The 17,547-nt window shown below is 34.8% G+C and overlaps 1 protein-coding gene across 2 annotated transcripts in view; it reads left to right on the top strand.

Moving 5' to 3' along the window:
* Nucleotides 1–17,547, top strand: part of LRPPRC (leucine rich pentatricopeptide repeat containing) — a 93,049-nt gene that overhangs the window by 30,446 nt on the left and 45,056 nt on the right. For both annotated transcript variants that reach the window (XM_059834563.1, XM_059834557.1), the window contains exons 15-23: nucleotides 2,369–2,396; nucleotides 4,731–4,788; nucleotides 5,913–6,019; nucleotides 6,232–6,309; nucleotides 6,653–6,703; nucleotides 7,419–7,532; nucleotides 8,738–8,868; nucleotides 10,292–10,377; nucleotides 12,006–12,210. In XM_059834563.1, the coding sequence (XP_059690546.1) occupies nucleotides 2,369–2,396; nucleotides 4,731–4,788; nucleotides 5,913–6,019; nucleotides 6,232–6,309; nucleotides 6,653–6,703; nucleotides 7,419–7,532; nucleotides 8,738–8,868; nucleotides 10,292–10,377; nucleotides 12,006–12,210 (858 nt within the window). The remainder of the gene's footprint in view (nucleotides 1–2,368; nucleotides 2,397–4,730; nucleotides 4,789–5,912; nucleotides 6,020–6,231; nucleotides 6,310–6,652; nucleotides 6,704–7,418; nucleotides 7,533–8,737; nucleotides 8,869–10,291; nucleotides 10,378–12,005; nucleotides 12,211–17,547) is intronic.

The following is a 17,547-nucleotide window of genomic DNA, read 5'->3' as shown; positions in this document are numbered from 1 at the left end:
GATCAGTGTCTGAAGCCTGATTTTGTTGACTAAGTTATTTCCTAAAATTTTGTAATGACTATGAGATGTAACTATTTTTAGGTTAGATATTAGTAAAACATAACAGGTGAATATGACCAAAATACTTTTCTAGTAAATTGCAAGTTCTGTCTAGCTGATCCTGCTCTACCATGGGAAAAGGGAGGAGACAAAGCAAACTAGTATTCAAATTGGGTTTGTTAACTAGGCCCTAGCTGACCTTGACTCCCAAGGGATAAGTGAAATAACGTTTTAGATCCAGTAGGGGTATTTTACTATTCTTTTTAGTAATCAGTTCCAGAATCATCAGTTTCAGATGTATTAAATTAAGATTTTTTGAAATGCATTTTCTGTCTGTAACTGTAGATAAATATTAAGTTGAAGTAAGCCTTGCACTAGAAAGGAAGCCATACCAGTGGTTACCACACACAACCAATGCTAGCATGGAATACCTCCACCACTGGAGAGTTGTACAGATATTCAGAATGTGATTTAAAGTATCTTTAAAATATTATCAACTTGTATCATGAAAACTAGCTGCTGAAGAATCTCCTCAAGTGAAACAGTTGCTCTCTTCAGCAGTGGAATAGTAACTACTGTTGTGATTTCAATAATTATTGGACATTTGAGCTAACAACTTGGAATTCTGAGGGAAATTAAAGTTGGGGGGTTTTTGTGGTTTGCTTTTTGGGGTTTTTTTACTCCAGCTTACTGGTTTCCCCCCTTTGTAAGTGTGGCATAAGGGTTTTTTTTCTTTAATATTACTCTTGTTTGCCTTTACTGCTGCCTGGCTTCAGAAGTTATGTACAAGGTTGACTGTGCCCAAATTTCACCCTTACATGTTTCCTTTTCTGTTTTAAACTTAATGGCTAGAACAGCCTGAAAATGAAGCTTGAGGGTATAATAGGATAGAAGAAAAGATTTGTACTTTTTGTAAAGACAGCAGCAAAATTTTATGATTAAATGCTGGTGTCGAATGTTGAAGTGAGCAGAGTTTAGGACTGGTGTACAAAAGTACAGAGTATGGACACCAGGGACCCATGAACAATGTCGGTGGCAGGCTATGGATTTCTGTTGAAGCTGCTCTTCTCTAGTAACTGCTTCGAAGTATTCCCATTCTATCTGCCTGATGTACCATTACTATTTCAGAGTCAAGTACTTTAGGAAATTGATGCATTTGATATCTGCACTTCATTGTCATGCTGTCAGTGGTGGAGCGAGTTCACCCAGGAAAGCTGAACTAACCTCACAGATAGCATTTCTTCCTCCCCGCCCCGGTGTGGACCTGCATTTGACTCATTTTCAAATACAAGTGGCAGTAGCACAAAAAGAATAAATGTTTCATAGGCTTGAACTTCCTAAATAAAGTCCTAAACTTCTATGAATGCTTGCAAGTTTCTATGCAGCTGTTCAGACTGACATCTTATTTTCCCCTTATGAGAATTGCAGGAAGATAAAATAAGGTCATAAGTTTTTGTTCTCTTAGCCTTGCCTAGGTTAATGCTGCTTTATAGTTGTCGAAAAGCTATAGCTTCTAGCGAGAATTTTGATGTTCTACAAATTATAGGTATGTGTCAGGTTTTTTATACTTCAGTGAAGTGGTTAACATTTTAATACGTTGGGTTATTTATACTTTAGTGAACTGGTTAACATTTGATCTTTGGTTGGAACCTGATGATGTGTACAGAGAAGTGCTCTCCAAGTTCTGTCCTGTTCTGTGAGGGGGGGGAAGTTAAAGTTCTTTCATGTATTCTTTTCTATTTTTAAAAATACTTTCTATCTCACTGTAATAAACATTATACCTTAAGAGATTTGATTACTTCCTGTTTGGCATGGTATAAATGCATTTATAGCTGCCTGTAGTTATATGCCTGTACTAAAAATCTATTTTTAATTAGATTAGTCTAGATTTTTGCTCTAGCAAATTCCACGCATAGTGTTTGCTATGTAAAGTGTGACTTGTTTGAGTGAGGCTTATTTTCTTGAAATGCTAAATAGAATGCAGTATAAAATAAAAAAGTACAATTAGGACTATTAAAAGATTGAACTAAAAATAAAACTAAAATATTCTTTGTAGTCTTAGTTATCTGTTTGGATTGCTGCATTATTTTAAGTTATTTAGCAGAAACTATGATCATACGCAGTATAGTAGAAAGTACAATACTTTGCACAAAGTTGGTTTAAACACTATTTGGCAATTACTGTATTTTAATTTTATTTAAATAATTTAATAAGATCCTCAGTGTTAATGATTTGTGGTTTTGGTTTTGTTTTTTTTTTTTTAAAAAAAGACACAAGAGTAAAATCATTTTGTTGCTTTTAATTTGTTATCCTTTGCTGCCCTCTTCAGCTCAAATGATGTACATCTTTGGAGCAAGGTAAGTGGAGATAATGCTGTAAATAAACCCAAGTTCTTTAGGTGCTGCATGTTTATGATGCATCACTGTAGATCTGAATTCTGAGCCTGATAACTGTAGACCTGATTAATTTGAGCAAGACTTTTGTCAGTGGCAGATTGTACAACTGTATGAAATGGAGTTTTCAAATTGTATGGTTAAGTGTATTTGTGAAAAATTAAATGCAGTGTTACCATGTAGTGTAGCTTATGCTACTCTGATTTCTAGATCAATGCTGTTATAGCTGAAGGTAGTATTTAGTTGTAGCTTCTGGAACAAAGCCTGCCGTGGTTGTGCAATCTGACATTGTTTAATTCTCTTTCCTGCCTTCCCTAAACTTTCTTCCTATTCCCACACTAGTACTAATAAAATAAGGTACAAGTAGAATATTAAAGTTTTGGTCATATAGCTTAAAACATGGAAGGCAAAGTCAGATAAAAGAAATAACCTGGATGAAGTCAAGGGGAAAGGACTGATCATCTTGTCCTCCCTGGTATGGGCTACATTAGAAAGACTGTTCAATAACTCGTTTAATAACTTGTTCAATAAATTTTGCAGAACACTAAAATAGAGGAGGTGCTGGCAGGTACTGCCTGGGATGTGGTTACAGAATTTGGGAGGGAAAGCACTGTGCTTTTTGTCTTTTTTCTTCAATACCATTCCTGCTGACTAATAAACTGGTACATGGCTTGCAGTATATTTTAGATTTTGCAAAGGAATCTTGAAATGAAATGGAAATTGTAATTTGGAAAGTCACTGTTTAATGATTTCTATAAATCAGGTACAGCTTGTGAGGTGGAGGGGTTTTTTTTGTGTTTTACTACCTTTTTCTGTTGGGTGAAGATAGGGGTGAGAGGATAATATGGTGAGAGGCTGTTTTTGTCCTCTGCCTCTATCCTTCCTTTTTTGTGTTTAAAAAAAAATAAAAGGGGAGCAGGGAGAGAAAGAAAGGGGATCTCTTATTACTCCTGTTATGAAACTAATTTTGAAGTTTAGTCAGAGGACTAAAGTAATGGAGGTCTCTACGTGCAGTAGTATCTAGAGTTACTTCTGCTGTTCTCCGCAATGGAAGAAAGATACATTTTGTTGCCTTCACTAAATTTATGAGTAAATACATGTATTAACCTTCTAAAATAAGAAATGCTAACTTAGGAAATAAATAGAAATAATATCACACATCAATTTTTTTTCCTGTAATCCATCCTTTTTTATATTCGCTAACATTTGTTTCAGGAGAACTGTAATATCATGACTTTCTTGGATTTTATTGTAGTTGTAGGTTCTTCAGTGTGTTGATTTGTCATAGGAGGATGAGGGCAAAAGGGCAGAAGAAAGCTGTAGTTTAACTGTCCACAGTGTCTGTGGTATTGGTAGAATGAGAAGTGATATTTAAGGTATTCCATTGCACATTTGGTATTTTCTGGCTTTGTTTATCTATTTTCATTAACTGTTAAAGGTGAGGATTCCTTTTCTTTTGTCATTACTTAAAACACAGCACTTTGACATTGGAATGCATCTCCCTCTTCTTTCAGATTGCATTCTAGAATCATGGCAGATAAAGCAAAATTTTTGAAATACTTAATCTCAGTTTTTAACTAAAGATAATGTGATTTCCTTAACAGTCAAATGGATTTTTAGAGGGATGTAGTTTAGGTTAAAGTATTTGTAGGTAAGATGTGGGGGCTTTTGGGTAAATGCTTCTTTTCCTCTGTGGAAGTAAAATCTATGTATTCCTTCAATTTGTATGACTGATGGAACATGTGCTAAATTTAGTCAAATGCAATTAATTTTTATGGACGCATATTTTGTCATTCAAAATTGCACTTACTTACAACAGTTACACTAGTTATCTTAAATCTAGCAGAGCATGATGAATCATGTTCCTCTATTTTCTTCCATGTATTTACTTCTTTCAAAATAAAATTAAAAAAAAAAAAGCATTATGGGCCGGTTTCAGCCTCTCAGTAAATTGGAACATAATAATTGTAGCATTTCCAGGAGTGACACTGGTTAATATTTGCTTTAAGCAATGTCTTAACGATAGCTAACTTTCTGTAGAATGATACATAAACAGAATACTGGAGTGTCTGTCTTACTGCTATACCTCAGAAAGCGTTTCTGTTTGCAGTATTTTTTTAAGAAAAACCTATTATTTACAAAAAACCTTCCTTATATTTCTTAGGGAATTACTATGATGTGGTAAACAATAATACTTTAACAGAGAAATGCTTTATTATTTTGAGAATTCAATTTCAGATACTATTTGTCCTTGCTTGCTTCTTTTGGCTGCAATGTACGATTATTCTGTCTTACCAGATAACAGAACTGTTGTACAAGGATGAACGTTATTGCCTGACGCCTCCAGGACCAACTGGTAGAGTTTCAATTTCTATGATTGTAACTTATCCACAAATCCGTTCTTCTGTGTAATGATGGGTTTGAGGGATTACAACAGTAAACACTGATTGCTTCTTTTTGAAAGTGAAATTTGAAAACATGTTGGGTAAAATCCTGATTCGAATAATCAGAGCATATTTTGTGAGATCCATGAGATCTTTTTTTAGAGTTATAAAAAAATCTTGCTGATAATGATTTATTTTTCTAAATTTATTGACCAAAATAGAGATTTAGAATGAATGCAGTATCAGTGTTTAATTATTTTTTTTAAAAAAAAGTAGGTTTTCAACCTAGTTTTACTTTTAGCTCTTCTGATTTTGTGAAGCAAAATGCTACTTAACATCCCAAATCCTCTAACCTGAAATAAGTATACTTTTTTTTTATAATCTGTTTTTTAAAAAACAGGGGGGTTTTTTCCCTCCTGTCAGGGCTGGAGGGACAAGGGGTATGGGGAAAGCTAACCTTTGGGAAAACCATAATTGATGCTTTTCCTATTCTCAGCTACAGGACCCCATATATTTTTACACTTGCATAGATAAGAAACTTAGCACTGTTTGCTAAAATCTGTTCATCTTGATTTTCATTGGCTAATAGGCAACTTCTTCAGTATTAGCTGATCTAATGGTTAAAATATTTTTCGTGTTTTTTTATATTAATATTACAATACTTGATGTAGCTTTGTAATGGAATATAATGGGTAAAATGTACAGAATAAATACGCAAAGTGTTAGAAATCTGTTTTTTCTTTTGAGCAATGACAAAATATTTGTGGCAACTATTTGGGGTAGTGGGCAGGAAAGGGGGGGAAGGCCTTGGGCAGTACCACTTCTGTCACACAGTAGTGGAAAAAATAGATTGAAGTAAGATTCTGTACTGAAAAGCTGTCACTAGGTCTGAAAATAATTAATATTCCTTTCACTCACCAGTTAGATATGTGCTCCCAAACCACATAATCTCTATGCCTCAGTGATCATTGTTGCCATTTCAGAGCCTCTCATCAGGGTGACATCTCACACCAAAATGATTTCTTATAAATTAATCTTGATAACATGACAGTCTCGGTAATTTTAGTGGAATGCTTTCTCTTGTTTTTTTCCACAGAAGCTGTTGGCTATTTTCTTTATCACTTGATTGACAGCATGAGTGACTCAGAGGTACAGGCCAAGGAGGAGCGTTTGAGACAATACTTCCATCAGCTGAAGAAGATGGTACCATTTCATTTTTTGCTACATAATGCCTGTCCTGCCTGACATGTATCTATTAGATGCGAAATTGCTGCTTTTAAGTACAACCAGACCACTTCTCAATGACATGCAAGAGCTGGAGACTTGAATTACGTCCGAGATAATTTCTGTTAGACAAATTTCATTTTGGTTGTGTTTCAAAACTCATATAATTTTTTCCCCACCTCTTGGTACAGAATATAGTTATCCCTGCAACCCACTGCAGCGGCATTTGCAGACTGCTGGACTCCTCTCAAGTTCCTGAATTAATTAAGGTCTGTGGTTCTATAGCAATTACTTTGAAGCTAAAAAATGGAGTATCGGTTCTCTGTGAATATATTCTCCTTTGCAAAATAAATACCTTTATGCAGTGATTATACGTAAGCCTTTTAACTTTTCCATGATTTTTCAGTGTTGAAGCTGGTTTCATTTCATATGTGAAAGTTTTTGAGGGGTACATTTAATAAGTACTTTGTCAAGTCAATGTAATAATGCTGCAGAATTCAGCTTTTCTTAACATTGCAATTATATAATTAACTTGAACATTTTTAGCATGATACACTTAGGGATTGAACTTTTTGGGGGGATTAGTGATATCTTTGTCTTACTACATTTTAGGATGCAAGGTTACTGTCTCTTAAATCCCTGTCTACAGACAACATTTCAGAAGTAAGTAAATTCACAGATAGCTATGCTTGTTCTTACTGTAATAATAATGTTTGGATATGGCGTTTAGATGAAGTGTGATCACTAGCTTTCAGATCATGGAAGTATATTAATGTTAATTAAAACTACCATTTGAAGTTCAGAGGTTACTTTCCAGAGTTAGGAGTAAAGGCTATCCAGATTTTCACTTAGACCTGACACTTGACCTTGGAGTTGGCTGAGGTTTCATGCCTCAGTTTCCTTGTCTGGTAAATATTTTTTTGAAAGTTCTAGTTAGTCAACAGTGGTGGTGTGAGGCTTAATTCATGCTTGTAAATTACAGTGATCCACTTGAGTGGCAGGAACCATATAAATCCATAGTACTTCTAATGGTGGAGTGTCAAGTCTTTACATCTCTGATCCGAGCAGGGTGGAGATGGAAGAAGAAACAGGCTTCTATTCCCTACTTCCCTGAACACAAAGGACTGAGTACGAGAGAAATAGTAATGTTGACCTTTGTAGATATGCTACTTAATGCTTTTTTTTTACTGTATTCTGACTCAAATCGTCAATTAGTATGTAGTATTTAAACAGATAAAAGCACCTTAAATGATTAAAAAATTTGTTGCAGTATGAAAGAAGAGGATTATTTTGTCTGTCTTTTATTAAAAGTGATCCGACAAGTTGTTCGGGGAAGGGTGTTTTTGCAATTGACATTCTTTCTGTTACCTCCATTTAGAGTGCTAAATCTGACGTGTCTGCTTTGGAGAAGAAGCTAGAAAAGCGAAAAGCTGAAAACCAGCCTATTACAGATGTCTTGAAACAACTCATACATGCTCTTTGTGAAGAAGAGGTATCTTAAGGAATGCAGAGATAATTGGAAATGCATAGCTATATTTTTAAGGGGACATAAATGACTGTATTATGGAAAGACATAGTTAGGCAAAGACAAGTGCAGTGCTTGAGGTTTCATGGTTTGATGCTTATAAATCAAACATAAGTGCAAAAAGCAATTAAATCAAAAGGTTAACTAATTTCAGCAACACCTTGAATGGCATGTTTTGGGGTTGCTGAAGTTTGTTTACGATAATCTGCAAAGTGAATGATAGTAACAGCTGTGATAGGTTTATCATACATGCCAAATGTCCTTTCAAGCCATGGCTCCGGTCTCTTATATCTAGATTGTCAAGCAACTGATACATGCACTAGTCATTTGCAATTCAAATATTACTGGGTTGTTAATGCAGGGATTGAAATTCCATTTTCCTGCAGGAGGAAAGCTCTTCTGAGATAAAGGGTCTCTTGCCTTCATTCGGCAGGCGTCCAGCTGTAGTTTACATTCATTTAGTGTGTGTCTGTAATTTGCGGGGTATCACTGCACTTTTATTCAGTTCTTGTTCAGTATAGGCTCCTGCCTATAAAGCTGTATATATAGGAACAGTAACAGTCACGCAGATGATAGCACAATATTCTCTGTTGGTAAGAATACAGTTTAGAAAGAGTGATTCTCAGCTGTCTGTCTCTACGATTTTGCATATGAAATAAGACTAGAAGCAAACACCATTGTAAGTTCAAAGTGGTCAAATGTATGAATAGGAATGTATAAAAAAATAAGCTTTCTATGGGATTAAGTAGTTCCTTATTCTTTAGGAAGTAGTTTTATTATGTGTTTGGCAGTGTACCAGCTGACAATTGTTATGAATTCCAAATAAATAAGAACTATTTTAGAATTTGGGTTAATCATGTTTATGGTGTCTGTCTGGATTAAAAAAAGTCTTAGACTTAAACATGTTAGAAATATAAACGTAAAGCAAGAAAATTTAGTTAGAAATCTACTCTCAAGTAAATCTAAAAGGTGTTGTAGAAAAATATTTTGCAGAAATTAATAATTTTCACTCTTAAAATTTGCTAAAGCATTACAGCACTGTGTTTTCAAATGTGATCTTACACTACTAAAAGCATTAAGCAGTCGTGTAACTGCACACTGAACATATAAGAATCATAATGTCATATTGACTTTTCCTCTAGTTCACATCTTTGCTTTGTTCCTTTTTATAGAATATGCAAAAAGCCCTTGAAGTGAAAGCCAAATACGAACCGGACATGGTTGTCGGTGGCTATGCAGCCTTAATAAATTTGTGCTGTCGACATGATAATGTAGAAGAGGCAATGAACCTGAAAGAAAAAGTGTAAGTACACCGGCACTGAAACATGTCACAGAGATTTATGCTGATACACAGACCTTGTTGAATTAAGTAGGTTGAGTATTAACCCCCTCATTCATTTTTAATTAGTTTTCCTCACCAATGTATGTGCATTTAAAACAGTCAAGGGTGTGGTTTTTTGAAACAAAAAATTTGCTTTGTATAATTGAACATCAGAAGCAGCTACTTTGTATGGTCAGTAATTACCTTTTAAAAAAAAAAGGCAAATTGCCATGTAGGATCTGTTTTGCTTTTATTTTAAAGTTACATAGATTCTAAGTTGAAGTTTGACTTAAATTAAGGGGGAAAAAAAAGTATCTGTATTGTGTTTTAGAATAGTACCTAGAATGTGTTTAGAATATGCTGCACCTGTATTGTCTTTAGAGTAGCAGTGTTTCTGAGTGACATCATTTTAAGACTGTCAGCAAACATTCTACTTAAAATTTTTATTTTCAGAGTTTTGTATTTTGGCTGTGAAAATTAGCTCCCAGCTAAAACTTGCTGTGCATGACTTATCCCGGAGCAAATTCCTACAGATCATCTTTCTGTTTGCCCCTTCCCTTTTTCCCTTGAAGGCCTCCTTTCAGTCTGATGCTACAGGGAATATAGAACAAGTCATGTGTTACTTTGAGGTTCTCTCACATGCACTCTCAAAGTATTTGCTTTGCTTTTACAGTAAGTTAGCAGGCAAGTGCTCATTACACCTTGCTAGTGTTTGAAATTACGTGAAATGATTGAGGTATGAAAGTCAAAAAATTTGCTGCTCTGCAAATAACAGTAGTGTGTTGGTTTTGGTTGTACTACCACTCTCACAGAATCCCCATAGTGAGCTTGCATGAAGTAAAATTGAGTCTTCTGGCGGAGCTTCACTGCAGTAGCACATTTTTACTGATCTGCCTCAAGTGTAACATAGTATTGATAAGAAGTGACTTTTTGAATTGTTACAAAATAAACCAACAGAGAAGGAATTAATTTTAAAACTTCCAGAAGAAAACCCCAAATAGATAGCAGAAATTTCAAAATAGTAGCTCTTAACTTATTACTATAGGTGAATAGTTTCATGGTCTTTATTGGAAAGAATATAGCTCTGCCCCAGCCATGTGGATTGAGTGTTCTTCCCAGGCTTCTGGGAAATACCCTATTTTATGAAATAACTACCAAATAACTAAGCCATTTGGCTCTTTAAAATACAACTTACGGTTTTTGGGGATGGGAAGGTGTGTGGAAAATACTTTTAAATCACATTTTAATGGTGCATCTTTTAAAGTCTATCAGATTTTTCCTTTAATAGTTACTATAACTTTTAGCTCTCAATGCCTTTGTTTTGTAGTTTTAAAAATAAACCTTCAAGCTGAATCCCTAAAGCGTGAACTTCTGTTGATACAATTCTTTATGTTTTAATTTCCAGCTTCCCTAAGAATTCACCTGTTGCTCTTGACACTGGGAAGTACGTAGCACTGGTAGAAGTCTTAGGAAGGCATGGTAGACTAGAAGGTAATTCATTTGCTTTCATTGTGTGTTTCTGCTATATAATAAAGGTATCTTGCCTCAAGAATAAAAATGTGAGTTCTTATTAATGGTATATCATGTCCTGAAAAGTGCTTGAACATTTTGCATACAAATTTGCATGTGAATTCAACCAGAGATGCTTGGACAGTGCAGGCCATTAGTTTTAATGGATTGGCAAGCTTGTCATTTACATTTGCACAGCTCAGTGCTTTTTGCATTTCTGCAGCTAGTTTTTATTAGCATTGCTGTTTGGATTGAGTTTGAAGATCATGACTTATGGCACAAATTGCGTATGTGCCTAGACTAATGGCTTTGGTTTTGCTTAAGAAGGTCTGAAGGCTGAACATAAAACCTATAAACATAACCTTCTCATAAGAGCCAAGTACTGCAAAAAATCATTTAACTTTTTATAAAGTATGTATTTTTCTGTTAGTATTCTTTTATGTGTTTGTTATTGAATTTTAGAGTCAATCTGTCAAACTGCCTGGAAATTTTGGCTTTTAATGAGTGTTCTGCAAACTGCCTATTTTGTATTTCTAGATGTTTGCATTAAGCTGTTAGCTTTTTAATTTCTGTAATTTAGTCTAATAGAATTCTGTAATTTACATGATTTGGTTGATATTTAAAAGTACTCTAGACTGTCATCAACTTCAAAAGGTGACTCTGAATATTGAGTTCTATGATTTTGTAGAAGACTTAACGCCATAAAAGCGTGGTCCAAGCCTAGACACAAAATGTTATGGTTTTATATAAAACACTATACAATAAAATTAAAAAGCTAGTATAATTTTTTCTTGTAAGATCTTTCTTGGAAATTTGTCGTGGTCTCTTATTAAGCTTACTGTTAGAAAATAATAAACAAAGCTGATGTTTTCCAAATCGTAATAAATCGTATCATGACCACCTCTACATTAAAGCAGTCTGAAAAGATTAGCTTGCTTTTAAGAGCATAAATGTCCCTCAGAAAATAAAACAATTAATAAATGTAGGCAAATGTAAAGTAGTCAAAACAGTCTGTCTATGCAATAATTAAGAACATTGTAAAAATGCACTTACTCCATATACCAAAATGTTTGTTTCTGCTTTACTAATGAAGCTTAATGAACCTAATGTTTTAACATGCAGTCTGTTAGAAAGCTTTCATTGGCTCTCCTTGGCTAATTAGTATCGACACAGCAAACAGGCCCTATCGGTATCAGACCATTAGTCTGGCTGTATATACAGTGTAAACATATCTTTATTATCTGGCCTCGTGACAAGCCATCTGCTGAAGAAACAATGGAGTGATTTAGCAGATGTTAGGATTGAACGATAAAAGCATCCATTTAGTAGAATTTTGCAGCTATAGGGCAGACTATACAGGGTTATGTGGTGCAGAGTGGGCACACAGTTCCTATCTATAATTTGTAGTCAAAGTTGCAGCAAAATGATAAAACCATGCTATTGTGGATTTATAATTGTAGTCTCGTTTAGAAATGCAAGTAGTAATTAACTTGAAATCGGCATTATACACCAGAATTTACATTCCTGCTGGGTTTGAAATGCTGTTTTAATAGCAGTTTGTTTTCCCTACATGAAATTACCTAAGGGTCTTTTGTGTTGTTTCATTGTAGATGCTATTAACATTCTAACGGAGATGAAAGAGAAGGATGTTAGTATCTCAGACAGAACAGTTGCATCTTTTTTCCGCATTCTTAATGCCGCTGCCATGCGAGGTGAAGTTGAAACAGTGCATCGATTACATGAGACCATTGTGAACCTGGGGTTGGCGGAAACTGCTGTCCTTCATTCCCCTCTGATTACAGTTCATCTTGAAAAGTAAGCTATGTTTGGGCTTCAGAGGAAACAAGTTACGGTATTTGTTATATGGCCTGTGTATGCTATACACAGCTGCACATACACGTTTGAAAGGGCTCATGCACATAAACATGCACACATGCACGCATATATAATACTGAAGTGATCTAGGAATAGTAATGAAGGAATATGTTTTCTTAAGTTAGGTAAGTCTGTTTTCATCGGTTATACATCACATCATGGTCTCTGGGAACAGCAACTGTGTTGTATGGACACATCAGAGATGAAGTGGCTATATATTGGAATATGCTTATGAATTAGTTGGTTCTAAAGTCTGTTTGACAAGACAGTTATTTGGAGCATGATAGGTATATTTTCAGCTCTTGTGGTTAAGTAGTATGTGTTTTCCCATCAAAACAGCATTATTTTGCTGTGCTATCCAATACATCTCAGGTGAGTTGAAGGGCAGTTGTTGAACACTGGAATATTTTTATTTCACATAATTCAAATAATTTGATGTTATTGCCAGTAGACTGCTATGTTGCTACATTTTAAAATTCAAAGAAGGTACTGTCTAGTTTATCTATTGTGATTTTTTTTTTTTTCTTATTCCCCCATACATATTTTTAATACCATTTAATAGAGAAAAGGAAGTTCATATATTCATTCTGGCAGGGAGTGTCTAATTCCATGTGTCATGTTCCTTTGCATAAATTTTTATTGTGAGGTGTAGGATATTTGAATTAATGTACATATGAACTATGTAACAATTTCTTATTAAAATTGAGCCAAGAGTCCCTTTTCATTTCCTTTACCATATGCACAATCCTTTTTTTTTCTTTTCTTATGTAATTTATGTCGTTGCTGGATTTTAATCTCTTGCAGCTAGAGTGATTGATCAGTTTCTTGCAGTTTGGTTCGTGTGTATGAAATGTTCTTGGCTTAAGTATAATACCTGTGAAATAAGTGAATTTTTCATCATATCGTGTAAGTCAGCCTCAAAGATGCATATTAACCTTTCTGTTAACATGTAGAGTTTTCTAGTTCTTGTAAGTATTCTGGGTGTGCAAGGTCTGTAAAACGTTTTCTGTATTCAAAATCCTTGCCAAAAAGATATAACTCTTGGTGAATGCATGTACATTCTCTTCTAAAAATAGTATTTTAGTATAGTGGTCAACAGTTAAGAATATAGTGTACATCTTTTCAATCAGCGACACTGCCTTGGTTACATCACAAGACAAGGCAGATGTTTATGAAAGTAATTTAACGGCAATCATACGTAACTAATGTGTCGGAAGAATATCTGATATGCTTTGCAGTGTGCAGTAAGAGCAGCTGCATTTTACATAATTGCTTTATGCACACTGACATGCAAGTTGTACATGGTGCTACTTGGGTTCTTTTCACTTGAGAAGTAGTATATGATGAGGTAAATAAAGAAGTGATCATGTGTGGACGCAAAGAGGGACAGTAAAGAATGTTATTTTAGTTTGATTCCACAGTCGTTTGGATTATAAATGTTTGGTAAAACTTTCTAGAAATTTTTTTTTAATAAAAGGACTGCTGATGAGACTAGATTTTTAAAGGAGAAAGTAATTGCGTACTGCGGAATTGTATGCTACAAGTCTTTGGTACTTACCAGTATAACTCTTAATACATTTCATGTACATAAATACCATACAAAGTAAGCTCATTTCCTATGATTTTTTTTGCCATCTTATGGATGGAGAGGCTTGCTTCTTCTCCAGTGTTAGACAGAACAGAAGGGGAAGCCTTTTTCCACATATTTTGCTTGGGAGAAATAACAGAATTTCACTTGTTTTGGTTTTTTGTTTTTTTTTTTTTTTTTTTGTCTTGGAGATGCTAAGAGTTTTTGAAAGCTATGAGGGACTGAAATAAGTGTTAGTCATTTCTTGCAACAGTAGTGCTTACTATTTGCCATCCTACAGTTCAAGTATCATGCTGAAATGCTGTCGTTTATCTGCAGGCCGTTAGCATGCCTCTGAAATTAGCTCTGGGATATTTTTTAATGTTCCACAGCAGTCATTGTGCTAGTGTTTTGTGTTCTTAATTTATTGCAGACTTTAAAATTGCTTGTAAAGGAATCTGTGATTTGCTTCTGAAGATCTCAACAATTGGGAGTGTAAAATGTTTTCATCTACCCCTTTTCTCTGTACCCAGTCCTGACTATTTTAAAATTATTGTTAAGTCCTAGTGCATGTTAAAAGTGGCAATTTGCAGCAGAGCATGGAAAAGAAAAAAGTTGTTGATGATGAACAGTGTAACTTGACAAAAGCTAACAAACCCTAATATTCTAGTAGAGTGGACATTTTGCCTTCTAATATTTTAAGAAATATTTAACTGAAGTAACTAGAGAGAGAACTCATACTATCTTGGGGTTTTTTTGCCCTGAGTAAATTTAAGGGGAACCAGCCCCCTGCTTTTAATTGCATGATCTTTATTTATGGGTCTGAACAGTTTATCAAGATGGTGAAATCACTTTAAAAATTGAGACAGTCCATGTGTGGAATCATGGTCTGTCATTCAAGGTGATAAACTTGCCTTGGACAGTAGGACAAAAATCTTAGTTTCTAAAATCTGCAAGGATGTGAAGAGCTTGTACTTAAAACATGTCTTACTTTTGAACTGGTTCTTCAACTGCTAATAATTGGAAAAGGATGTGTTACCTACACCATATAAAATGTCTTACAATTTTAAGAATTGTAGTTTTGGCTTTTACCTTCTCTACCAGCTGTCAGGGGAAACCTATTTGACATGAGCCGTTTTACAAAACTGAAGAGGTTTGTGAAGCTAACCTGCTCCTGTGCTATATGATACTTTGATAATACCTATTTACAGGATGATAAATTAACAGATACAGTAACTACTGACGATTTTTATTTCTTCTTCCAAGAAAGCTGCATAAGCCAACTTTCATACAACCAAAAACAGGAATACACATGTTAAAAACTTGATGTGATTCCCATCTTTTCATTAACATTAGCTTGTTTCTGCTCTCCTTGAATAATATCACCTCTGAAAAAAGAAACAAAACATCTTCAGGTTTGAAATTTACTGATTCCCTATATCAGAAGTGCTCTTAAGCAGAGGGAAGAAAATTTGCAGGTAAACTATGAAAACATTATGTTACTGTATGAACAAAATATTTTGTAGTTTTAAGTCAGTGAAAGCAAGCAGTTAATAGCTGTATTTTAAACGATCAAAAGGCTATAGCTAGATTGTTTCTGTAAAAATGGTTAGTGTATTTTAATACAGCGTTGTCCAGTATATCATTGTGTGCTGGCTTGTGATTAATCTTCTGTAAACCCACTTTGTTTAGTTTTATATACAGCAGATACAGTGTTAATCCGGTGCCTTGACAATTTTTCTTCTGTTGTTTTTGTGTAGTTAAATTCACCTGTAATTTTGTTTTGAGATTATATTGTAGCACATGCAAGTTAATTGACTTCTAAATTTACTTTTAAAAATAGGCATCTTTTTAAATTAGGTGATATTTTTAGTGGGGGAAAAATATCTCTAGTGGGGAGGGTTTTTTCTAGTTTTTAGTGGCTTTATTTCAAATATTTGTATTAAAACTTTTTATATGTTGCAATGAAATTAGGGATGTTTGGCTCCCTTACTCCATTATTGCAATTAGGAGTTTAGCATCATCAGTGCCAAAGGACAAAAGTGTCTCATTTGCCCTATGGGGACAGGACAGTGATAAGATGATTTTTCGTCAAGGATCATTGGGTCGTAATTAAGTTACATTCATGGCTATTGCTTTTTGAAGGATGATTGGTAAATGACAGGCTTCATGTGCTTGGTACGGACAGTGTTCACTAGGGTTTTTTCTCCCTCTGTCAGAAAATCCTGTTGAGTCTGATAATGTAAATGTGGCATTTTATTCTGAACAAAAGAGCAGGGAAATGAGCTATCTTGTCTAATCATTCAGTTGTTTAACACCGACTTCCAGTTTAGACTCAATTGGCTGGAAAGCACTTGACATGTGAAGTTAGTGCTGTTCGGAACGCATGTTTGAGTAAATTTTAAAGTAAGTGACAGCTAAATTGTACCTAGGGAAATTACAAAGCCTTCAACACAGTTAATTTTTTGGGGAGGATTAGTTGTAATTGCAACACCAGTCTCCTTGAAGATTCCTTAGTATAGCAAATGAACAGAAAAACATTTAGCTCTTTCAAGAGCCCATTCTCTTTTAACAGAATAATTTTTGTAAAGCTGATTGTACCTTGCTGAATTGACTTCCCACTACACTAACATCTGCTTCAGATTTGTAGAGAGGGATTTGTTTTACCAGTCTACCCTCCACCCCCGCCCCAGAGAGTCCCTTTTTTCTTTCTACCTCTCTAGTGATTTCAGGTTTGAGAGCTTTTCAATCAGTAAACCCCTTAGGTAAATTGCCACTTCACTAAAGCTTTATGCATAATGTTGCAGCACTTCATTCCAATTAAAATCAATATTTGGAGTCTTATTTTTATCAGGCAGACTCTCTGGTTGGGAAAGTTGTTTATTACAAGTAAAAGGGTTAGATTTAGTGCTACATTCTTGAAGAAAGAGGGGAGTGGCTTGTTGAAAGTGAAGGGGGGGATGTTATAGCCATGCATATTATAGCCAGTCCTGGTACAGAGTGTGTGCTGCAAACACTCAGACATCTGAGTAATTTTGTCTCTTCAAATAGCTTTGAGTAAAATTGCCCACGCAAATATTTTGGAAGATTGTGCCCATAGTATTTTGGACTCCATAGGCATCCTAAACAAACCCCAAATTAATCCAAAAACTTACAATGTCTTAACCCTAGCATCTATTAAGTTGAAAAATAATGTCAAAGTAGGACTCTTCCAGGATTACATAAAGGCCAAGCATAATACAGTGATGATTGAGGTTCCTTCTGTCATTCAAAAATAATAGTGTATCTTCTCTTTTTAAAAGAACCAAGTCTCAATGAGAGAGAAAAATACACCTCATCTTGAAGTGGAACAGTTATTAGGCCTGAACAGATAGTATTTGTGAGTAACTTAAAGCTGTAGTATCTGGCCAACTTAAAATGAAGCATGGATCATCTGTGTTCACATTTTAAACACTATCTTGTCCAGACTAACACTGGAAATCAGATTTTTCCAGCATGGCTATGAATATATGGGCTTTATTTCTTTTTTGACTTGATCCATGTTAATTAAGTAGTAATTTTGGACTAGGCTTTTAATGTAGTAGTGTGGTAAGTATCCTTTGGGAAGATAAAAGCATGTTTGACGTGCATAAGTTTGTACAGAAAGACTGCCAAATATTTTCAAATGTACAGCTGCTTGTTGGCTTGAAATCCTTATGTCTGTATAGCAT

The sequence above is a fragment of the Gavia stellata genome, chromosome 2 (genome assembly GCF_030936135.1).
Source record: "Gavia stellata isolate bGavSte3 chromosome 2, bGavSte3.hap2, whole genome shotgun sequence".
Taxonomy (NCBI): domain Eukaryota; kingdom Metazoa; phylum Chordata; class Aves; order Gaviiformes; family Gaviidae; genus Gavia; species Gavia stellata.
The sequence above is the reverse complement of the archived record's forward strand: the minus strand, read 5'-3'. Positions and strand labels throughout refer to the sequence as shown.